Source organism: Sparus aurata, chromosome 9 (genome assembly GCF_900880675.1).
Source record: "Sparus aurata chromosome 9, fSpaAur1.1, whole genome shotgun sequence".
Taxonomy (NCBI): Eukaryota; Metazoa; Chordata; class Actinopteri; order Spariformes; family Sparidae; genus Sparus; species Sparus aurata.
In genome coordinates, this window is record NC_044195.1 from 19,594,095 (window position 1) to 19,619,331 (window position 25,237).

Here is a 25,237-nt window from a genome sequence, read left to right on the forward strand (position 1 = left end):
ATATGTTAGAAAATGCCTCATTGCATATTCAAACATAACATTTAAGAACACATGTGATCAGCTGGGGACATTTCATGGTAATATATGTTAGTTATGACCCTATTCACCTAAATCCAGATGACTAGTACGAAACCTTACTCTTTGAACGGGATTTCAGTGGCACATAACCTCTCCTTGAAAATGAGAAGGAGATGGCAGATCCTCCGGTCTTCTGTCACTGACAAGGTAATTTTAAATGAATTACTTTATCCAATGAAAGAAGGGAGGAACTCAGCAATGATTTCCTTAAAATAAGTCGGAAGTGACGAGTGGAGAAAATTGCCTCTTACAGACAAACAAGGGTCTGTAATGTCTTTTATATTTGAAATATGAAATGTGAAAAACAGATCAGAAGGCACGTGTAAGCTGAGTCACCAGCAGAGGGCGCCCCGACACTCACAGTCGAGCTCCCGAATGAGAAAATTGGAGACCTAATTGTTCAAAGATCAGACATTAGGGGCTTTCAACCGATGGGGGCTTGGATTATTGATTTGTTACATTTTCCAAAGGTGAGAAAAATAGAAAAGGATTAGTATTGAGTTTAGGGTTCATGGTCCAGTGCACAAATGATGATGAATACTGATTGAGCTCTGCGTGGATGCTTTCTGAAGCCTGATTTCAAAACACAAAATATGCATCAGGTTATCAGACATTACCATCATGTTCACGCTCTGATTCTATAATTTTTTGTCCACACATTCACAGAGGTATCGTCTCTTCAGCTGCATGTTTGTTGTGTGTCTGTCCGGTGGTCACGTACGCCTGCTGAGTGCATTGATCTGTGTCTGTTTTGCTGAAGGACCTCGAGCAGAACATGGGGAGCCTCGGCTCTGTGTCAGGTTTGGAGGAAAAGCCCGACGCCACCAGAAGGGTAGAGCTTCTTTAAGTTTTGAGCGTGTCTAAAGCTGGGGAGTGTGTACGACCCCCAGAACTAGTGGCTTCCAGTGCTGTGTGCTGTCTGTGGTGTACTGATATCTTACCTCACCCTGCTAGACTAGCCGTGTGCTGCTTTGCCTCACACACTCTCTCAGACTGTCGAGCTGCAGCAGATGACAGGCTTTACCGACGACTCTGTCGCATTTATCTGCTTTTTGTTCTGCTGTTTCATCTGCAGTTGTAAAACGACTAGTGCGTAACCAAATTTGCCATATTAGATGTCACTTATATGTTAGGGTTAGGTCTGATTAACTGCGTTTTCATTCACTGTGTTCTACTTACTGTGTTGAAACATGTGCCCGCTAAACTGATACAGTTATTGTAAGCATCTGTATGGTTTCTTTTGGAGTATTGAGCTGTTTTTTTTTTTAAGTCAGTCACCAATGTTGTGATGTTAATAATACCAGTAACCTTTGAAACAATCAGCCAAAAGCCCAAGACTTAGCGACAAGATCAAATATCACAATATTTTTGATCAAATACCTCGATATTGTGGCAATATTGTAGGGATGGTATTGTTACTATAACAAAATATTAACACAAAGAGATTTTATGTCGCAAAATAAAAACATTGATGTGAAAGAAAAGGAAAAGGAAAGTTATTCAGATTTTCATTTCATTTTTGTCATGCTTCTATACCAGATGTATTCAACAGGCTGAGTGACTTGAATATAGCTTTGTATATTTACTTTAAAGGGGCACTATGGAGTTCTGAAGAAGAACTTTAAACTCAGAATGTACAATATGAATGAGGTAAAAATACAGACTCAGAAATATTTATTGTTCCCATAACTGAATAAACAAGCTATTTTCAGAGGAAAATAAGGTCTCCTAACACTGTTTGAAGCTAGAATGGTGGCAGGGTCAGCCACATATATAAACAAAGTTAAACAGTATGAAACTGAGTTGCCCTTTAAGATGAAGATCTTCTCTTTCTCTTCTGACTTTAGTTTCTTCCCCAAAGCTACATGGTGCTCCTTTAAATATCATTACTGTTCAGGTGGGGTTGTCCAGTAGTTTCTCCCAGGGAGGGGATTCTTTAGATACATCAGCTCATCACAAGGGTCCCAGTTGCTCGGATATAAACGCCTACACAACACCTTACGAATTATGTGTAAAAAAACAACAACAATAAAAACAATGACGGAGGTGATCGACATGATGTTTTGTGGCTCTGTGTCCAGGTGAGGAGAGTCCCAGGCTCCAGTGGCCACCTGCACAAGACGGAGGATGGAGACTGGGAGTGGAGCGATGACGAGCTGGACGAGGGCAGCGAGGAGGGCAAGGCAGCAGTGAATCAGGGCAGGGTAGGTGAGACTCCACGAAGGCCAGTAAAACATCATTCATCATCACAGATTATGTTTATATTCAGCTTTTATTTGTAAATGGAATAAAACTACATGCATGGAAGTTTAGAGCTGGAGTCTTGGGAGTTTTGGTCATTATTGTTGCACGTCATGTCTCACCTGTAGATCAAAGTGTGACGTAACTTCCCCTCTTGTCTTTGACCCTCTACATCCTCTCCCCTCCGATCAATCAGTGTTTTTTTTTTTTTTTGGGATAGCAGATGGCTTATCTCTGAGAGAGCCTGTCATGAGGTCTTCGTAATGAGCTGGAAGATCGCTGCAAGGATTTTAGGCAGGAGGAAGTAGACAGCTCTGATCAAAGGGCCCTTTGATAAATGTATCCAGCTTTAATGTGTGACGCAATAAATAATACCTCATCAAAAGTCATAGTTTAAGAATGAAGTCATTCCTAATAGTATTGTCGGGAGGACGTGTTTGTAGTTTCTTTTCATGGATCTCAGGCATGTTTGTTACTTTTCAGAATTTAACACTCTTTTTTTCATAAAAGTAAAAAAACATGTCTTGGACTGACATATAGAGGACAAACAGGACTGACAATCTGAATAATGCCTTAAAGGTCCATTGTGTAGGATTTAGGGGGGATCCATTGGTAGAAATGGAATATAATAGTTAACGTTTGGCAAAAAGGTGAGGACCCAGGTCCAGACTCAGAGGTAGGCAGGTTAAAAAAACAAAAGGGTGAGCTCTCATCAAAAAATCAAATGCAGGCAAAGAAAGGCAAGGCAAATATGAATCCAAGAATAAGCTAACAATACAAAACTAAGAACAAACCAGAGGTCAAAAGCTGTAACAAGAAACTCAGACACAAGAAGTGAAGACGAACTGACACAGGAAGAAAACAGACAAACGGGACTTGTTAAAAAATTAAAAGAAGAGCACAGAAAAAACGTGGGAAAAAGACAAAGACAAGAAGTGTAAAGCAAAACATGACACACGAAATACAAAATAAAACAGGAAACAGCTGAACATTAAAACCCCAAACCATGACAATAGAGCTAATGAAGGTTCTCAGTCATCAGTCATCCAGGTCATTACAATAATATTGTCATAAATGAAAAGAAAACTAAGAATTGTTGTGTTTTGTCACTTGTAATGAGCCCTTTATATTTACATAGTGCATCGCAGTAGCCTAAAACGGACAAACGCTGGCTGTGAGGGCTTCATGCATTTTTTCAATTTTTGTGGTCATTGCAAGGGAAGGTGCCATTACAAGGGCATACGCACTGTAACTCAGGCAAATATATGAAGCACAACCAAATTAAGAAAGCATTTTTCCACACACAGCATTTAGGAAACCGGCTGCAAATGCATGCAAAAATGCTGTATATGCAGTCGTCACGATGAAAGTTCTGCCGAATTAAGAGGCACCGTATTAGATGCCACTAAATCCCTCGCACTGGACCTTTACAGGTGTTCGATGTTAATTTTGTGCTGAAAAAAACCCCACAGAAAATAAAAATTCAATGCATCATTATTATTGATGTGTACCTGTAAATGTCAAAATGTAAATGTGTGTCTGATTTTTCCCTCCAGTCACGAAGGGTCAGAGATGAGGCCAAAGATGTGAGTTAGCTCCTCCTCTCTTACACACACACTTTTAACATGACATTTAAACAACACAGATCTTTCTGCATTTTGTTGAAGAGACAAGTTGTCACAGATAATAAGCTTCATCTTTTCTGCTGCTGTGTTATTGGGTAACTTGACTGAGGGGCATATTTAGGAAAGCGATTACATTGCCTTCTTGGTATGAAGCTTGTGTAAGAATCACAAACTCAATTATGAATTTTAATTTTACCAAACCAAATTTTTTTTACGCAGTTTAATCAAAACAGCCGGAGCAACTGTTCTTAAGCTGTCTGACTGGGACGACTAATTGCTCCTCAGTGATCGTTTTGAATGACATGCTTGTGTTGTCTTTGTAAGATGAGCTCTGATTTGATATTTAGCATCGATGTAATAGCATTTGCACAATTCTGCCTCTTGTTTTGTTCCTCCCAGAATGAGGAGAATGCCAACAATGTCCCTATTGAAGGCTTGTCTATTCAGCATCCCCAGGTGAGGGATTCGGCAGCGGCAGCACTAATTTGTCATGATTCAATGACCTTGATGCCGCACTGATTATCTGTGTGCGCTTCTGCATTCTGTACATGTGTGCATCTGTCCGTGCATGTGCATCGGTGGGCGGATGTGTGAGTGTCGGCGTCCTGCAGCTCCTGGATGCTCGCAGCGGTAATAACTCAGAGTAAATGGCTGTCTGCCTGACAGTGCCGGCTCAGTGCCTGGGTGTATCTCATCTAAAGAATCACTGCCATTACAACCTATTTTCTAAAGCCATTGTCATTTTGAAAATGAGCCAAAGCAGTTTGAGGTGCAGTCTTGTGCTCCGGTAAGGAATTAACTCTGACAGCTACTCAGCCGTCATTTCTTACCCTTTAGTGTCCTTTTTTTTTTTTTTTTTTTGCCGCAGAAAGAGTCCATTTTCAAGATGGAAGTGATAACGGTGATGGATCCTAATACAGTGCACCTTTATGTATTGCTCCTTTTTCTTTTTCCATACAACTTTCCCTAGAGCTGCAATAAATGGAAGACATTTTTCAGAAAAGATAAACCATACAAGACAGGGTGTCGCCAGGCACATCATGATTCAACCCAAGTCCAATTAAGAGGGTGCGATCACACAACGATTAATAGATAGATACTGATGCATTTAAAATCTATATGAGATTTAGGTAACGCTTTATAATAGCTATCATTAATAAATGTTGAAATGAAAGTAAATTAAAGTTTAGCTAATAGTTATTTCACCATCAGCAAACTATGAAGCACTTTATAAACCATTTATTAAACAGTTGTAAAGTTCTGATCCAAACAATGTTTATAGATGATCTACACAGAACACTGTACAGAATTTCTTTGTAAAATAACAGTGCAGTGCTGGTAGGCTGGATGTCAGCATCTACTGTAATTTATTTTGACAACATATTACCATATGTTGGAATTTAGTATATTAAAGTAGGATAACTGTGTTTTGCTGTAATTTTACAGTTTATGTCAGCAAGTTACTGTTTGTTTACTATTTTTTGAAATTAATACAAAGTGTTACTTTTGCGATGAATTTATGTAAATCCTCAAGTATGACAAAAATAGCAAAATCAAGAGAACACACATCCAATGAAATATTTATTTAAAGTTTTTGTTTTGTTTGTTAACAGAGAAATAACTATTAACTAATGTTTTATGAACTATACATTTGCCTTTTAATAATGATGGTTATTATAAAGTGTTACCTGATCGATAATAAGTTAAATAAATGAATTTACCTCCATCATCGTTGCTAATTTTCGCCCAAACTGAAGAATTAGCCAAGCTTAGAATGGAAACCCACATGTTGTGAATTGGGTCTGATTATTGAACTCTCTGCATCAAGAGATCCAAGAGTGTGCGTTCACTGCTGCACACAGTTGTGGTTTATATTTTCTGACTATATGTTGACATCGCTGCGCTACAAGCTGTGTGCAAAGCTTCTTTTTCACAGAAAACATTTTTGCTTGTCCGATCTCTTAAATTTAAAATGAGTTCACGATCATCCGATGTTTTCTCATGCAGGTCGAACCGTACGAAGATTCACCGTACATTCAAGGAGCTGTGAACATGGTACTACGGCTAAGGTGAGAGAGAAGTTTCTTTCAGATGTTTTCCTCTATCGTCTGCTGTAATATGAGATATTTCTTAAGTCCCACGTGGCAATAGAAGCTTTAAAAGCAGATTAAAGTTCCCATATAATTGAAAGTGAGATTTCCAGGTCTGTTTGATTATGAGGCAGGTCTAGGTGCTATATGAAAACTGCTAAACTAACAAAATGCTCAATCCAAGGAGAGATTCACGCAGCCTGTGTCCAGAAACTGTGACTTTAAACGAGCCGTCAGGACTTCTGTAAGGTTATGATGTCACAACTTTATGGTCAAGACCCTCAGCCACGCCCCCAGTATGACTGTGGTTACAAGCATGACAGAGCTGATGTGAAAACATGGTGGGCAGTACCTGCTCAGGCCTGTGAGAGGTGACCAATCTTAGCAGATTGGGCTTAATCAGTAACACATAACAAATGAAGCGTTCAGACAGAGGATGAATAGAGGTGCTGCAGCAATGGACATTTTGAGAAAAATAAGGTGTTTATTGAACATCAAAGCATGTAAATAATTTCCAGTAAACACACAGAGTAAAGGTGTGAACCTGAAGATAAGCCTAATGCGGTAACAACAGAAATACACAGCAGATTCACAAACCATGTCATCTCTTCACTTTGTCTTAAATATGCCGGCTATTAAAACAACTAGTGATGTTTGCCTGCTATACAGGGGATCTGGCATTGCCATGGATCCCTTCACCTCCCTTCGTCTCACCGGTGGTGTCATAGCGAGGAGGGTGTCACACTCCATTGGTTCGCTGGCTGTGCTCCACAATCTGCTCCCCTCCTTTCATAGCAGCCTTTTCTTCTTGCTGTAGCATTTTCAGACATTGCTGCTCATGAACACATCTTGAAGGCTTGTGATTCAGCCAACATTTGAGGTTAAGTTGATCAGTAGATCATATACACCATATTTACCTTTTCCCTCTCAGTATGCAAACAGACTGAGAGAGAAAACGAGAAAGGGATGCAGCAACAGACAGAATATGATGCATTTTTGGACAGTTGAAAGTCTGCTTGTAGCTCCCTGATGAGCTGGTTTCAGAGCACACTCTTGGTTGAACAGACATCTGAAGGTCCCTCCCCAGGCGTCCAGCACAGCCATTTTATTCCACACTCAGTAACAAAACAGCGGTCAGGATGCAACAGCAGAGACATCATTCTAACCTGGTGATTAAAATAAATTGGCGGTTTTCAATGGTTCGGGCTTGTATTATTATTTTTTTGGTTCTGCTGTTTAACACACAGATGTGGTTAATAATAGTACAATTACAGCATCAACTTCCATCGCAGCGCTTATTAAATGTAAAAAAAACTGCCTTTCCTGGTTACAAGCTTGTAAAAAAAGTGTCAAAGCAGGGTCGTGTGGCGAATGAATTAATTTCTACGGTGAAATGCCTTCACTGTGTTTAACATGATCCCAGGATTAGGCTGTCAGGTCGCCTCTCTGATATGTCAGCCAGAATATTCAGTATTAGAGATGCAGACGTGTGATGGATGCGCTCTTAGATGTAAGTCCATAAAGTGTGATGGCATCTTTTTTTTTTTTTTTTTTGAGGGTTTCTAATGCTCATATACGCCCTGCTAGATTACCAAAACCATTTCATGTGACACGCCCGTCAGTATGAATGTGTTAACGATGGGACTTTTGTATGACGGTTTATATTCCCTAAGCTGGAAACGGATGACAGGACATTATATTATATTTGATGCAGCAGCAAGATATGTGGAGCCTTGTAAAGGGTGGATAACATCGAGCACCCCTTTGTGCACAATTTATCCCTCAAATGCTGAATCTGAGGGCGTCAACAGAGTTATCTCCATGCGAACAACAGATGTTGTCATCAAGATCAGTCATTGTGCTTGATTTCGAAAAATAACTGCGAAAGAGCATTTTCTGAGCTATTTGCCTCTGACTTTTTCTTCATTGTTGAGTCGGATTTGGCTGGTGTGTTTCTAAAGTGAATCAGCACGGAGGGGTTTTTTATAAGATGAGAGGCTGCATTCACATTTAGGGATTTTTTTTGGCTGTGGTCCTATGTTTTCGGGGCAGAATAAGATATATTTACGGGCACAAGTAGTGTGGCGCCGCATGAGAAGTAGGGTGATTAAGTGAAAGATTTGTCTGGAATAGCAATGCGAGATGTTTTCCGCTCGACTTCGGCGTAAATTCAAAGAAAATTGCTTCTTTAAAAACTGGAATCGTGTCACCAGGTGTGGAATACTGTGCAAACATATGGCGGAAAACACAACAATAAAACCCCCCCTAATTTTAAAGATTGATGGTCCAAGAGAATTTGTGAAAGATTAAATAGTGAACGCATGAAAGTAATTGAGTTTGAGAGAGCGAAATAAACAGCTAATTGGTCTCCCTTCTCAACTAATAAGGCGGTTTAACTGATTAGCACGAGTTTATTGCAATATGATCCCCGAGCAGCACAGACAGGGGAGCCGCAGCAGCATGATTGGATTTTTGTCAACATTTTGTTTGGAGCTCATTCAATCTCTTTTCTTTTTTTTCTTTTCCTTTTTTTTTTTTTTTTACAAAGGCACTGAGGTCTCTTGAGAACAGTGTTGTCAGCAGTTTGAAGGGGAAGTTCGGACTTGCACAATATGCCTGCTGTTGGTGCAATGTCATTGGAGCTTAAATTAGCCAAAACAGCACAGATGCAAATTGATTTCACTGAGCAGTTCAGTCGAGAGGTGACATTTCCCTCTAAAGGTTCTTCTTCATAAAGGGTAACTAGATGTTGACAAATGTCACGGTATCGTCTGGAATGTCTTCTACCTACATTTTTTGAGACCCATAAGCCTGAAGCGGGATTTCCCTGCCTGTTTCTTCTGTATGTGCTGCCTGCCAATTTAGGTTATTTAGACTACAGCATACTTCATCATCTTTTGTTTTTCTACCTGCCTGTCTTGGTGTCTTTTTCGATACACATACAGTAGCATAAATAAATTGTCGCTAGTATGATAATGAGGAAATCACTGTCCCCTTCACCTATTAGGTAAACTTTGTTTGTCGACCAAAACAATTTGAAGATGTCACCTTTGACCCTGGGAATTGTGGCTGGTATTTCCCCCAAATTTTCTGACATTCATTTAGGCTAAATTGGTAATAATTGACTCGCACATTTTTTTATTTTTTTATTTTTTATTTTTAATAATTTGGTGCTTATTACAGGTAACATGGGAATTTAAATGGTCTTCTAAATTTGGAAGCTGGAGTTTCCATATTTGTTGAATTGTGAGTTCGCCTGCCGGCAAATTCCCCATATTGTTAAGCTGACCGGCTGTTCACAGACTAAAACACTCTCAAGGTTATGGAAGCAATTAGTTAGAATTAATTAATTGAAAGTCTAGAGACGGGACACAGTGTTAATGTCCTCACAATTAATCAAAGATAACATGGTTTCTTCCAGGAAAGTATTCAAATTATCAGGAAATTATGGACCTGTAAAATAAAGTGTTACCAGGTTCAGCCCTTGTAATATTTTAACAAGTGCTATATATTTTTATTTTACATCTGAAACCTGGATCTCATTTTTTTTTAATAAGCATATAAGATCGGTTGCCCTTTTCATTTTATGTGCCATCAAGTCATGAACTTTTTCAGACATAGCAGTAGACTTTCACCTCACAGCAGGGTCCAAATGTCTGGGACCACATTGAACATCCTCAATATTTTAATGTAAACATGGAAATAATCAAGGTTTGAGGATGTTAGTTTCATTATGACAGGATCATCAGGTTTTGTACAAACGTCAATGCCAGCCTGAGTTTGCCAGCTTGAGTTTATGCTGTCATTAAAGGCAACCTATTACCTATACCAATTTTTTTTCTTTTGTTCAGTATTTTATATAGGTTCTTGTGCATGATAAAGTTTTTGAAAGTTAAAAAAGTCCACACCCACTGAGGCTCCCTTTTACCTACAGAAAACACTGCTCCTCAAACACCTTGTCAGTAGTCCTGCCTTTGATTCTGTGACATCACATTGACGTGTCATAAATTTGCACAGTTTATGCCTAGAGGCTAGTTTGGCATGTAAGAACTAACTTTAACACCGCTGCTCATGTTGTTAGTGGAGCTGGCTGAAGCGTGTGTGAGCTGACCAATCGGACGGAGCAGACTGGGTATTCAATGCTCTTAAAGAGACAGGAGCTAAAACAGAGTGTTTCAAACAAAGAGGGAATACGGTGCTGCAGCCCTGGACAGTATGATGCTGATGTGTGTTTGAGCCTTAAAGCATGTAAACCTATTCTAGTAGTAGCCCAAAATAAAATTATGAACCTGAAAATGAGCAGAATATGTCTCCTTTAAAGCAAAGGGGGGGATACACTATGATATTCTGATATTCATGCACATCTTTAAAGGTTTAACTCTCCACTCAAATTGTTAAGCTGAGATTATCATTTGCAATGGAAAAAATGGTATTACATTCAAAACAAATGCAAAAATTGACTGGTGTTCTCAGACATTGTGAATTAAAAAAAACCCTGCCTCTCTGTCTATCTGACATAACATTTAGAATAAAACCATGTAGTCTCAGCAGGGCACTGTCTCTTGGCTTTTGCATCACAATATGTTGCATTTTCTTTCAAATATCTACATTTTTCTTACCTAAAAATAACTACTAAGCTCCACTGTCAGTAACCTCTGTGACAGCCAACAGCAGGACTTTACTGACAGACATCACCAGGTGTCAGGTGGAGACATTTAAAAAAAAAAAAATTCTCAGCCCGTCATCATTATGTTTGCCACAGACCTGTCTATACTATTCTGAAAGCGGTCTGCTCACTTATGGATTACACTCTATCTTAGTTTCATAAACCTGCCATTGTCCCGTGGGATGACACAGCCATCTCACATGCGCAAGTTAGTTCACAATGTGTCAGAAATAAAGGGAGGGTTGGTGGGTGGAATTCTAATCGTTCTGTTGTTGAACTGTGAACAACTCTAAATCTTCAGAGGGCTGAAACCCTCACACGTCATGACAGGGTTCAGCCCTCTATATGTGGCTAATCCTCCTGACGTCGTCTTGCAGAGCGCTTTTCTAAACACTGTTGGTTTTCCTAAGAGGAGGCAGATTTTAGACCCAATCTTTTTTGGGCAGGGTTATAATTCTCTGACAAAGGTGTAGCCTTGCCTTGGCAGCGTGCGGCCTCAGCTTCCACTGCTGGGAATAGAGACGTTGTTTACATCCATCTGCTCCACCAGATTTTAACTCTCCAAAATTAGAAAAAAAAAGTTGAGCTGACTCACAGCTGAGCTAATAGTAAATCCTCACGCCCACTGTTATGTATAGATCTGCTGCTAACAAACTCGTTGCAGATGTGTGTTGAATTATGGCTCCAATCTCATCTGAAACAAGGGTCGTGGGCTGGCCGTGTGATTTATTTAAACAAGACTACAGACCAAATTAATCCTCTCCTGCAACACGTCTTTTGGGGTCGCTCTGATGGGTCGTGCTTTTATCGGCAGCCGGCTACTCCCCCTGTCACGCTCCAATTTTTAAAGACAGATTTCTAATGCAGGTGATGCAAATGAAGGCAGGTTAAGGCTGCAAAGAGGCTGGAGGGCACGTTTTGTTAATGAAAAGAAAACTGGATTTACACAGCAGGTGACAACATTTTATGCAGTTCTTCATGTAGACCTCTCAGTTCTTCAGTAATCTGTATATCTCAGTGCATGCAGCAGATGTTGGCATGCAGAAGAAGCAGTCGGACAGCTGTTACCTTTCATGCGTGATGAAAACCACGTCCTCTGCACACTCATTATAGTGCCTTCATCCACTGCTATGGCACGTTTTCCCCACACAACTTACCCAATTAATGTTAGTTAATTGGATAGTTACTTAGACTTAGCTGGCACTAGACAAGTTTTTTGCTTTAATGTATTATTAGGAAGTAAATGTTGATTGTACATTTAGATTAGTTTCCTCTAAATCTCGCTCTTACCATGTCATTTTGCCTGCCACCGGGCACGAAATCTCCTGGGAAAAATTAAGTCTTGCTGGCAGCCTGGCACCATTTCTATCTGCTTTCACGTCTCCATTTTGCCCGTACGGTTCCTCTGTTTCCAGGTTTGAATCCTGCGCTTGTGTGGGTTTTTCTCCAAGTGCTCCAGTTTCCCCCCACCATCAAAATGTAAATCAGGTTACTCTGGTCGACTTATCCAAGTCACTGTCTTAGATCTGGAGTTGGTCCCTGAGCAGTCTACACTTGGCTGCCCACTGCTCTCATGCAAATGACAAGTTTCACAACACTGTACATTGTTTGATTGTGTGTGATGAATAAACTCATTCAGCCTCCATTGTAGACTAAATGAATGAATAAAATCAGATTTTGTCCTGTGTTGCAGGTAGTAGCGACTGTGAGGAAAACAGAAACGATATGGTTGTGTTTGTGACAGCGTTGCTGACAATAATACCACTTGGAATAGTTTGTCATGTTAAGGTTTTTTTTTAAGGCCTTTCAGCTTCTTTTTTTGGTTTTCCTGCTACAAGAAGGTAATGAGTTCACACCTGTTAGCACCTTTTTCAGCAAAAATGCTGAAAAAAAAATCAAGTGTATTGTTACCTAGCACACAGGTTAGTGTCTAGCTACTAAACATAGTAGAGCATTTAGCAGTTGGACCGGGAGTTGGTGGAGACCGAAAACTGAGTTTTAAGGAGAGTGAAGATCAGACTAACATTTGTCAGGGGATCAAAAACATGCCTCTAAATCAATTTTGCTGCTTGACGATGACATATCATCTGAACGTTATATTTTCCAAAATTTGATCAGCTGATGATGGACGACAGTCTTATACCTGTTTTTCTACTGCGTTGTTGTCTATTGTTCCTTTAAATGTGGCCCCTTGCTGCAACAAATTTAATTGTGACATTTCAGGCTCAACATCCTTATGTCTGCTCTTACAGGAACTCCAGAAAAGAGCTGAATGACATCCGGTTTGAATTCACTCCTGGCCGAGGTAAGAGCCCTGTCTGTGCGGATATGAAAGTGCTGCTCCTCTTGTGATAACATCTTCAGGCGATGTGTATTGTTTGCGTGTAATGGGTAATGGCCGTGTTTGCACTGTTGACAGTATCTAATTCAATATCTAACACAATTACCTGCTAAGTGGAATGTTTCAGGCCCAGTATTTGTCATGTTCTTCCCTCTCAAGACACTGCTGATGGCGTTTCCCAGGAACTGTTCTCTGCCGGCCTGGTCAACGGGCACGATGTTGTTATTGGTAATGTTCCACCTCTTTATTCTGTTAAATTATGTTGTCTGAGTTGGTACTCATCTGAGCCCATGAGCCATAACACATCACTTAGATGGTATCGGGCTCTTACTAGAAAATGCAAAGATGGGCACTTATTCACTCTGCTCCGTAGAACCTGACATAACTACAATTGATAGAAATAACTCATATTTTCTAAGCACACTGCATCTGATTTTGAAATGATTACAATTACCTTCATATAGTCTAAAATGGGAACTTGATATTGCCACTAGACATATTGTATAGTGTTGTGCAACACGTACTGAAAGGTCGTTTGATATTATTTGAGCATGTTGTTGTTGTCTGCCCTCTGCGTTACAGTTGCTGCTAACCTTCAGAAGATTGTAGATGACCCAACTACCTACAAAGTATTGACCTTTAAGCTGGTGAGTTTTCCAGATGATTGATGTTGATCACACCCTCCCGGGTCGGTCTTGGCCGACAATGTGCCGCCGTAAACAGCCTGCTGATGAAAGGCTCAGTGAGGGATGTTAGAGCCGGAGTTATTAGGAAGGCAGCAAAAACAGTCCAAATAGCTTCAGCGTTAAAAGAACGTTGTGTCGGCGGGGGAGATATAACTAGATTCTCGCCCTCTTTCGGTAGGTTGTTAAAAAAAAAAAAAAAAAAAAAGGTATGTTGACGGAATGAAAAAAGCGCAACACAGTCCAGAAGCTGCTGCAGTGTCTTGTAATTCATCTTCAGAAAATTGGATAAGACCGTTTCTGTGGTACTAACACTGCAGCTGAGAGACTGTTCCATACTAAATATATTGTTAGTAACGACACAGCAGAGGGCTCATATTATATTTAGGATATAAACTGTTGGTCAGTAAGTTATACTTTCATAATTCTTTTTTATTTATTTATTTATTTTTTTACTTTTTTGTTCTTTCCTTCACAAGTTGCAGGTAAACAAAAATAACTAAGCAAGACAAGTTTATTTATGGCACCATTCAGGCAGAACGTAATTCAAAGTGCGTTGCAGAGACATCAGAATGAATTCAGATAAGACTTTTAAGGTGCATTATGTAGTTTTTGTGAAGAAATTTTAATCAGACTAGATGCCTTAAAGGAGTCATCACCTGGTGTTTACATATCCAGTCCCTCTTGGATCGCTTTGGATCAATTCTTAAAACGTATTAGAAAAAAAAACAAAAAAAAAAACAAACAGAGAGAATGTTTTGACACTTTTTCATACCGCGACTTTCTCACGCGAGATTATGTGCGAGGTTTTGACCGGTCCGGATGTGCATTGTATTGATATGTAATGAGGCGCGCGTTGATTGGCCGCAGGAAGGACAGCGCCAGAATGGGGGGCGAGCCTGCATGCACACACGGACTCCAAGACATAAACAGACCCCTGTCATGGCGCACACACTAAATGACGAACCTTACGGAATTCAGACATTTATGTACGAGCCGGAGTCGGAAACCAAACGGGAGAGTGAAGAGGCAGAGACGGTGGACGAGACACGCTTACAGCAGGACGTCTCTGAATGGTAAATTCTTTTTTTTTCCCTTCTTACTTTTCACACTCGTGTTTTACATGCAAGACCTGAGTTTTAATGCTGGCGGTCACGATGTGTGGCGTGAAAATGACAGAGAAATAAGCAGATTCGGCGTGCTCACTCTGGCTGAGGACGGCTGTGAGCCGATGCTTATGCAAGTAGCCTCCTGTGGTAACGTCACCACAGGAGCAGAGTCAAAATCTCGTGCTTTAGGAACGCGTACTACTGTGCGCTTTTCCTGTTCGGAAAAACAGCCAAAGCGAAAAAAATAAGCCGCTTTCAAACTCCAGCTTTTCAGGCAAGTTTCAATAGAGGTCCAACACCAATATGCATGATTTAACGAGAGAAATTGCGATTTCCGGGTGATGACTCCTTTAACAAACTTTTACCCCCTTTCTATTTAATCATTCGAGGAAGGGATTTGAATCAAACGTCCGACTCCATCACTTCAGTTGAGAGTTGATATGACAAGAAAACCCTGATAAGATGAAACACTAAAATGTTTATGCCCTTTAATATGAATATAAAATGTGTATCATTTGTTCCTTTAAAAAATAAGACGAAATGCACACTAAACTGTATCTAAAGTTATCGCTGCATGTTTAAATACAGATATACTGTTTATATAGGGTTTGTGTAGGTGGACATTTTGATGTGTGTCCACTCATAAACTAGCTTCTATTTCCTGGCAGGAGCTTCAACAAAAAGACAAAAAGGCTGCGATGGCACTTCTGCCTCAGGGATTTTAAAGATTTAAAAAAAAAAATTATATTGAGTATCTTCCAATACTGAGCACCATCCAATATCTATTTTTGTCATGTTTTTCTTTTGTCTGCTGAAGCGTACATGTAACCAACAGGAAGCTTCCTTTCTTTCTTTCTTTCTTTCTTTCTTCCTATCTGGGATGCATCTTGTTAAGTCATAATCGAACGGCTGGCTGCTGTTTGGTTTGCTCAACAGTTCACCTGTGGGTCACTGATTTTGAGTAGAGTAATGTTTATAGGAGGTCTGCATGTGAGCTGCAGCAGAGGAGAGGAGGGATGAAGACTAAGTGCATGTTTCATATGTGCCACTTTAAGAAGCCACCTTTGCATGACTATTAAAGGGACACCGACATTTGTGAAAAAAAGACACGCTAATGTCGGACAAAAAAAAAAAAATGTAAATTGTGCTTTTTTGTTGACCTTTCTGTGTTTATGTGTAAACAGCATCTGTGCTTCGGGTCACAGTGCTTCACAAAGTGACCTTTTCTGCCACGTTTGCTTCATCAGCAGCTTCTGAGTGTTGCAGGTGGACCGGTCTCTGGAGAGTCGGGGCTGAGGGCGGTCAGTGCACAATGGGCGCAACTAGTAGATATATGGACATGCTCTCATTTCCATATGTTAACTGCGCTCCACTGCAGACTGTGTTAAAACTGCCTTTCTGAGCAAAGAGTTACGAGGGCAGTGTCACAAAACCCAAGGAAGGGAGAATAATTGCCCTTGCTAGGGGAACCGTTTGTAACACTTTATGTAGACAATTTATGGTGTGGGTTGCACAGGAACAGCTTTATGACTAAACTGAACAAGAGGTCACTATAGACTCAGTGTTTTCATTCATCATCGGTTCCTCTGTGTTGATCAGACAGAGCTCTCAGACCTCCAGAGAGATGGATTGTTTCTTTTTTCGATCAGGTATGAATAGTTAGAGGCCAGCACATTAGTTTGTCCCCAGGACGAGAGCGGAATGAAAAAGACAAACCCTCTGGTTTTCAAGGAACACAAATCTAACCTGCCTGTGTTGTAGACTACATGAGTAGCCTCAAAATATGCCTGACATCAGGCACCTGAAGGATGAACTGTCAGCGAATTAAATATTGTGTTTTGTCACTGGGAGCTGTTCAGTTTAGTGATGATGCACTGGACACCCAAACATAGCAGGAGCCTCAATGAGCATTACACCCAATACGTGACTGCTCGTATTTTAAATTATGGGCAGAATGTTGCTGCTCTAAAAGCCTCCGCTCCCCTTTGGGAAGGCTTCCTATCTGATTTTGCAGCCTGGCTGCAGGGCTTTGTTCCCATTCAGCCACAGGAGTACAGAGGCTGGGCAAAGATGCTGTGTGATAGGGCCCGGCTCACAGTCGGTGTTCCCATTCATCCCAAAGGTGTTGGATGGGAATGAGGTCAAGGGCTCTGTGTAGACCAGTCGGGGTTCCATAACTTAGTGCACAGGGGCATTTTCATTTTAAAACAGGAAATAGTCTTTTCCAAAGTATTGCCAAAAAGTCACAGGCAAACTTTGTACTTAAATATCCCAATACACCACTTCTTCCCACCAGCCTGACACATGAAAAGCAGCCCCCGTGCAAAAGTATATGTATTGTACATTGGAGGTTTCACAGAATAAAAAGCTGGTTGGGGCATGCAGAGAGGGAGCTGGAACTGTGAAAGTGAAAATATGATAGGTCTCCTGTGTTTAACTGACTATTCAACTTCTTTATAGGAGAAGTTGATGACTACTGAAATGCAGTCGTCATGAACGCTCTTCCGTGTGTGTGTGTGATTAACGGACCACCTTTCACACTAGACAAAAAAAAAAAACACCCATTAACATCCAGCTAACACTTGTTTTCAATGGAAATGGGCGCAATTGGCATTCATTCCAAGTCAAGTGACTCTGCAGTAGTCACAGGAATTTAATGGCGCCGAAAAGGCAAATTCGTCACTAGCAATGAGAAAAGATTTAATTGCCTATTTTGACCAGGTTTTCCCACTTTACCCCCAATCTGCATCAATGCACTCATTTGGCGTAAAAATTGCTGCTTTAATGACTTAAAAAGACTTAAAAATATGGCTTTATTTACACATAAAGTCCGACTGCATAATAAGGAAGCACTTACCTTATATACTGCAGCAAAAATGGCCCCAATACTGGATTGGGCATTGGCCAGTTAGGACTCAGCCACATTCTCACTCACTGTCAAAAAATTGTAAGAATGCAGAGTTATAAACCCTCTGGAACAATATAATTGACATTTGTGCAGCCTGAAAAGATCGTTGATGAGCCGGCTCTGTTCCTAATTCAGAATAAGGCTGACGATGTGCTATATCTGTTTATTGTCAACAAAACCAACAATTTCTGGTCCACTTTCCGAAGTTCCTGCCCTGTTTGAGCTACTCAGTCTTAAACCCATGTGTTCCCGCTGAAGGGTGTCACACTACAGCTGTTCAAGAGATTTTTGCGGGATTAGTTCTGCCGATGGAGATGAGAATGTCAGGATGCCATGTACCCCCATTGACCCCTCCCGATGTCTCCCTCCTCCTCATGCAGGCATCCGGCTGCGACGACACGGAGATCCCGGACGAGGTGAAGCTGATCGGCTTTGCACAGCTAAGCGTTTGCTGATGCCCTCTTCATGCCTGAAGCAGGTGAGACAGGGGGAGACAGTTCAGGGCACACAGACTGAGGAACACACCACCATCTCCCCCAAACACCCCTCCCTGAAAACTCACTCCTCCTCCTACTCCTCCCCTCCCTCACTTGTTTCACCTTCCCCCGAGGCCGAGCTCCACCTCCAAGCTACACCTCCTTCAGCGCCGACTCCCCCCTGCTCACTGCCCCTCCTGACCTTTAACCTTAAAAGCATTCCACCGCCCAGCGCACAGACGGGATCAGGAAACAGCCCAGGAACCTAAAGATGTACTCAGGTGGTGACATGAGGTGATTAAGATGTAGCTTTGAATGTCTATTTATTTGTATTTTTTTCTCATTTTTTGGGTTTTGGTTTTACACCATATTACGTTTTGTGTTCATCAAAGCTCTCATTATTTATTGAAATGAGAAGATATATTTTTACTTTTGTTTTGTTCTCACGCTGTTTTGTTGCCACACTGAAAAGAGAAAAAAAAAACAAAAAAACAAATTTGCTTTTTGACTCTCATCTCACAAACCCACTCATTTGTGATGTTTCCCTGAGGTCTTTGTCAGAATGTAAGATTTCGTTCATTTATGGAGTAAAGCACATTTTTTCATAATAACATAATGAATGTCTGAAAACGAGAGAGGATTGTATTTCTGTGTCAAGACCTGTTTTTCCATTGACAAGAAGGGAACTCTTCGCTTGATTGTGCAGAAAAAAAGACAAACAAAACGAGACCCGGATGCTACTGTGTATAATTTGCTGCTCTCGACAGTGCTAAATGCTTCAAAAATGTTAGAGGTGCCTTGTCCATTTTTCTGTGCCTAAGAAAGTAAAGTGAGACCACACGAAGAGCAGAAAACCGCTGATTACCATTTCATAAATGTATTACTATTACAGCAACGACACAAATCAAGTATCTTAACTTCACGAGACGAGCTATGATGCACTTTCAGGCTGAGTGTGTGCACCCGACCAGCAGATGCTTAGCCCCCGGAGAAAAGACAAATAAAATGTAACGGAACCTGCAGTCAGTTAATCAGCTCTGGTTGTGTTCAGACGCCAGGTTAATACACGAAAACCACAACAGTTTGATTTTTTTTTTTCTCGCTCTGTCCTGCTGCACTACAAAACCTTTTTCGTTCCCCCCAAAAATATAGTAGTTTCTAAAAAATGTACTGTATGACAATGCATCTGAGGATGAAACCAAAAGGCAACTATTGAAAGGGTGACGAGCCATTTGTTTGTCCAAACAAAGTCCAGTAGTACTAAATTATTTTTTAAAGTATTGAGGTGGTAAATATTAACTTCTACTAAATTCTTTATTATGGAGTAATTTATTGTTTTTTGTTTTTTTTTTATGTACAGTATGAGTACCATTTCAGCATATTACCCTTTCCCTCTCTGTAATCAGCTGATGTCAAGTTTCTGACGAGGAGCAACAATAAAGAATTGCTATTATTTGGAAACTGTGTGGAGTTTTTATTATCACAACCCAACCTATTCAGATATGAGTTGTGCCACTGACGCTAACACTTCGTATACAAGATGATTTTGACAAAGTTTATTTATTCCAGTGCTTGACTTGGCACATGCAAAAGAGGTCATTCTATTTTCATGGGAATAGTTTCGGTAATGTTGTCGCACACAGACGACACAGACGTTGAGCGTACTTTTGACAGTCAGAGTTGCGCCAAAAGATTTTGTTGCATCCACAACAGCTAAGTGATCTACTGGACCGATTCCAAAACTTCTGGTTAAGAGTTAATCATTTATACAAACAAACATTCCCTTATAAATCAAAAATATTTGTTTCCTCTCTTACCTGTAGTTCTATTTATCCATCTAGACTGTTTTGGGAGTATTTACAGTATTTACCAGTTATCTGTATTACTAAGTGTATTGACATTCTTCTGAGCCACAACGGATTGTTTAATAGCAACAGACTCTTACAGGCCCTCCGCCTCAGACACATCAGAGAGACTACAGAAGGTGAGGCTAACACAGCTAAAGTCAACCCGTGCTCGAACTGCTGCCCACTGCTGGTACCAGGCAGCCCTTTCTATACAGTTGTAGACAACACATGTAGCTGGGGGTCGCTGCTCTTTCTCTCTATCAGCTAAGGGGATTTACACCTTCTATACTCTTAAAAGTTATATTTCTGAGCAATGAAATACACAAATCAACACCCTCAAGGGTTTTCTTTTTGCTGCGACTTTACTTGGTCTGGCCTGAGCAAACTTTAGATTGTTGTTGCTGTGTAACTGACGACATGGATTGAGCGTGCTGACTTTATGACTTTACTTGTGCTGCAGCGTTTACCCTGAACCCCATAATTTGCATTTCCTGTCACCAAATCTGTTCTCATTCAGGACTTAAACAACCTGCAATTTACAGATATAACGGCTTTATACAAAGATCTAAAGCAACGTGAGCCTCTGCAGATGGGAACTTGAAAAAAGCAACATGTAGAAGCAGTAATATTACTTTAATTATTCAAGTATTTGTTTTTTAATATAAAAAACATACAATATATGACAACAACCCCTTGCGGGATAGATGCTTTCACAGTAAATGTCACGTCCGCTTATAATACTACAAAACTTCTGAAAAAAAAAGGAAATTTTGGCGATGAAAGCCACGTTTGCTGAGGAAACAAAATGTAAGTAGCAGTGCTTCAGTAATCACTGATATGCCAGGTACATATGATAATACATCCAGTCTGTAGTTACAATTGAACTCATACTTGCACAACATGGTACTGTATTTTTCTTGATGTGCGAGGAGTTGATGAGCTGCTGACGTACAGAATAGATAACCGAGAGCAGCAGCTTGAGTAATGAGGGGCTGGGAGCTGCAAAACACAATTAGCTTATATATATAAAAAATAAAAATGTCAATGAGAGGAGGGGGGGAGAAAGCAAAGTGAATCTGAAAAAAACCCCAAATTTACATCTGACTTTTACAGAGAGAGGAGGCAGTGAAATTATGAGAACATGTCGAGGAAAACATCAGACATTTGCTGAAAAGAAGAGGGCATCCGGGGAATTCAGCCATGACTTCCTTATTACCAACGCTGGAGAAAAAGTATTGATTGAAAAGTACAAAACTTGGTTCTGTTTGGAGGCTGATGATATCCTGCAGCTTTTATTTTTAGATCCATACTCTGTTCGTGATAAAGACGACGGGGGACAGCAGCACGTGCATCGATGCAGTTTTATCTCAACAGAGAGTTCTGGTTTGTTGTTGGATTAGATTAACTTCGCATTTGTTCTGGAGCTCTCCATTCATTTGTGACTAATATTTTCTAAAAGCATAATTTAAAGTACTGGCATAGCAATTTAATATTTTGATTCCTGCACAGAAATCCCCTTCAGCCCTCACTCCTGCAGGAGGGGTCAGTCAGGCAGCGGCCGTGCAGCTGCTTGAGATTCAGCGTCCTGCTCAAGGACACTTTAACAGGGCGGAGGGATGTCAGTGTGAGGGCTCGAACCAAGGTCGCCTGCTTTAAACAACGCCTCCACTCATTAGGCCACAGTACTTTCACGCTTTAAGGGACAGTTCACCCCCCAAAAATACATAAAATACATATTTTAACTCTTGCCTGTAGTGCTTTTTATCCATCGAGATTGTTTTGGTGTGACGGCCCTCTCTCAGCTTGTTGTGCTCGTCAGTGCCCAACCTGGAAGCATCCGCTCTGTGCTTGTTCAAAATGATTTGACAACTATAAGACAGGAAAAGTTTCTATGCAAAACAATGGTTGCAAATGTGTTCATTTACTGTGTTAGGATAATTATGGTCTTAAAGAAATATTAATAGAGAGTAGAGAGTGATATGTGTATCAAGTTTATTATTCAATCAAAATAATGAAAACTACATGTTTCAGATGGTTTTTCAATATGAAAGTTGCCGTTAATAATAAACATCACAATATAAAACATTATACAAATAATGATGAATTGTCAGATATGTCGTGTATAGACATATCCCCCGGCTATTTTTAATTTAGATACCGAATTTCTCTCTATGTCTCTTTTTTTCCTGTATTAAAACAATACTTTCTTGTCTTCTCATGCTATTTTAATGTGGCTGGTATAAAAGGACCTTTGTCTCTCTCTCTCTTGTAAAACCTAGTTCCTGTTGAAGTGTATTTAATTGTAAGGGGGCACAGTCATCGGCTGACATCTCTAATGGATGTCTGTAAGACATTTGAATAAATTCTATATTCTTAACCATTCATTTAATTGTATACATCCTAATTTCACCAAACCTCCAACAGTAAATGGAAACTGCAAATCTGCAAAGGCAGACATTTCATTCCCTTAATTTAAAAGATTTAGCAAAAGTAGGATTGTTTTCTCATCAGTCATCCACGTCACGTAACCTTCTTTGTGAGACAGAATCTTTGTTTTCGTGCATCAGGCAGAATCGATCAGGCAGCTGGCACAGATCAGGTACTAATAACGCTTCCTTCTGCGAGGTAACATGTGTCTGGTTCAGTAGAAAATAGTTCCTACATGAAACTGCTCACATCAAGGTCTGTGGATTATCTTGAGGAACCGGGTCCTGATTTATGGAAAGAGTCATTGCTGTTGGGTTTTTCAAATATACTATATATGTATATATATTTTTTGGGCGCTTTGAGAAACACAAGCAGACCTAGTTCCATTACATTCGTGAGCGGGCAGACATCTCTACAACCGATATCTCCAAAACTCGGCAACTCACACCAAAACTTTATCAGCACTACATGAAAAAGGGTATTTATGTGTTGCTCTTGAAATTTGGGGTGAACTGTCACTTTAAAGGTGCAACATGTAAGAATTGGCAGCATGTTGAATTCATGTCAGATAAATAGGAGGCAGCGTATCGCGAGAGCAACCGCTGACTGCTGCTAACTGTGGCTGATGTTAGCTTGTTATCTCAGGTTTGCTGAGCAGTAAGTGGTCCGGACTGGGAGCTCGTTACAGTATTAAGACACAGGACGGGCCTTGGCTAGCTGGTTAGCACGCTAACTTCAGCAGATCACTGTTACACAATCCAAAAACTGTTATTTCTACTCATTCTGTTGATAATTTTAGTTCATTTTTAAATGTTTTAGACTAAAATTGTTACATATTGCACCTTTTATGCTGATTGACTTAATGCATGAACAGCAAAAAAACACTTTCAGTAACAAGACTACATTTTCATTATGCATGAGAATACACGCTTTACAAGCCTCATGCATTCATTAACAATCGAGAGGTGTAATCAGCAGAAACAGACATGGATGGATGTTAATCAAAACATCTGTCATGAAATCAAGACTTGCAGCAGCCCTCAATGTGTTTACATTTCTCATTGTGATGAAACTTGAGGAAAAAGGCAAAAATTAAAAAGGAGAAAAAGTTAAGCTGGAGTTCAGTGGTCCTCATGTCCTCTAACATCTCAGGTGCTTCTTGCTGGACATGTCGTTCCAAATGCGGTGCATCTCCTCCGGGGAGATCTGGTGCACAGTGATGACCCGTCTGTACCTGCACAGACTGTAGGCCATTTTCCAGTGATTAAAACCACTGTTCTGATACGGGTGTATACCAAGCTTACGCAAACACAGTCCCACATACACATCCTCCAGGTGCAACAGTCTCGTGTGTAAGGAAGTCTTGTAGATTAAGTCGGCTACGTCTGCTGAAAACACGTAGCCGGTGCCCGAGCAGAAAGGAGGGTATTTACTCTCAGGGTACAAGTCCCTGGACATGTACCACTTACTGCGCATGTCCCTGATGGGACCACCGTTAATAACATATCCGGTGAAATATCTCCTCCTTGGCTTGGTGGTGGGCTTCAGGAGCTTGTAGATCAGATTGTCCATGTTGACAAAGATGTCGCTGTCTGTCTTCATGACGTACTGCGCTTTGGGGCAAAAGGTAGCCACCCAGCGCATGCCCATCATGGTCTTGAGCGTGAGGTTGTGGTAGGAGTCGATAAAGTTCTCCACCACGATGTCATGGAAGATCTGGCTCTCCTGCTCCACCATCTGGTTGAGGACGTTGTCCGTGTTCCTGCCCAGCAGAAAGATGGTGAGGATGTGGACCTCGCTGAAGGTGCTCTCGTCCCCCCAGGTCTCCCGGATGGCCTGCCGCGCATCGAACTCCTTGTGCGTGGTGCTGATGAGGATGACCAGGAAGGGAGTGACGGTTTCGCACTTCTTCTCCTCGTTGATGACAAACTCAAAGGCATGTGGGTTAAGGGGGCGGGTGCGGATGTTGGTGAAGGTGATGTTGTTGTTGACTTTTTTCACAGTCTTACGTATAGGCACGGACATGTGGCCGACATAAGTGGACGTAGGGCGAGATATACTCAAGTACCACAGAGCACTCGCCCAGCAGACCACTGTCAACAGGTATAAACATGACACTTTTGAAGGCATTATGCTGCATTTAGGTGTATTTTGATGAGCTGGATCTTATAAGGCTTTCTTTCCATTAGCAATGTTTCATCCGGCGAGGCAGCATGAAGCTGCTCCAGCGCGCAGTTTGACATTAATTGTCAGTAATGGATTACTTCAGAGAGAAGTGATGCTGTTTGCGTTTTAATGCGGAGCACTTTAAAACCCGATTGATGTCCAATTCCTCTTGGTGACAATTTTGCTTCTCCATTTACATCTGAAAGAGAGAAAGAGAGAAACGGTGCATTAACATAAATGTGTACATCCAGACAGGCACGAAAAATATGTTTATTTTGAAATACTCCGGAGAGAAACCATTGCAGTTTTTTCTTCAAACCCAATAAACTCAGCAGTGGCCACTCAAATAAGAATTAAAGGCTCACAAAAGCACTTTGCTGTCAGCGACTCCAGCAACAAGTCAAACAAATGAGGAAATGCTGCTGAGTATCATCTTATATTTATACAATAAATAACCTCAATTACTGTTGAAGCACTGCAGAGTGCAAACTTGACACATCAAACCCATCATTTATGCGGCTGGAGTCAAAAATCATCACAACACAATTTAAAAAATTAATTTGTTTCCTCTGAGTAAATC

At 40.7% G+C, this 25,237-nt stretch overlaps 2 protein-coding genes across 4 annotated transcripts in view; one reads left to right on the forward strand and one right to left on the reverse strand.

Moving 5' to 3' along the window:
* Positions 1–19,678, forward strand: part of stk39 (serine threonine kinase 39) — a 32,312-nt gene extending 12,634 nt beyond the window's left edge. Inside the window, exons 11-19 of one of the 3 annotated variants that reach the window (XM_030429110.1) lie at positions 839–910; positions 2,160–2,282; positions 3,876–3,905; positions 4,344–4,400; positions 5,952–6,013; positions 12,953–13,005; positions 13,201–13,269; positions 13,624–13,688; positions 18,122–19,678. In XM_030429110.1, coding sequence (XP_030284970.1) covers positions 839–910; positions 2,160–2,282; positions 3,876–3,905; positions 4,344–4,400; positions 5,952–6,013; positions 12,953–13,005; positions 13,201–13,269; positions 13,624–13,688; positions 18,122–18,196 — 606 coding nt within the window. In that variant the 3' untranslated portion in view covers positions 18,197–19,678. The remainder of the gene's footprint in view (positions 1–838; positions 911–2,159; positions 2,283–3,875; positions 3,906–4,343; positions 4,401–5,951; positions 6,014–12,952; positions 13,006–13,200; positions 13,270–13,623; positions 13,689–18,121) is intronic. The other 2 variants (XM_030429111.1, XM_030429112.1) reach the window with 2 other exon arrangements.
* Positions 19,679–20,680: 1,002 nt separating this feature from the next.
* The window catches only part of b3galt1b (UDP-Gal:betaGlcNAc beta 1,3-galactosyltransferase, polypeptide 1b), a 58,486-nt gene continuing 53,929 nt past the window's right edge, over positions 20,681–25,237 (reverse strand). Inside the window, exon 2 of the mRNA XM_030427262.1 lies at positions 20,681–24,856. Within this exon, the coding sequence (XP_030283122.1) occupies positions 23,632–24,621 (990 nt within the window). The 5' untranslated portion in view covers positions 24,622–24,856 and the 3' untranslated portion in view covers positions 20,681–23,631. The remainder of the gene's footprint in view (positions 24,857–25,237) is intronic.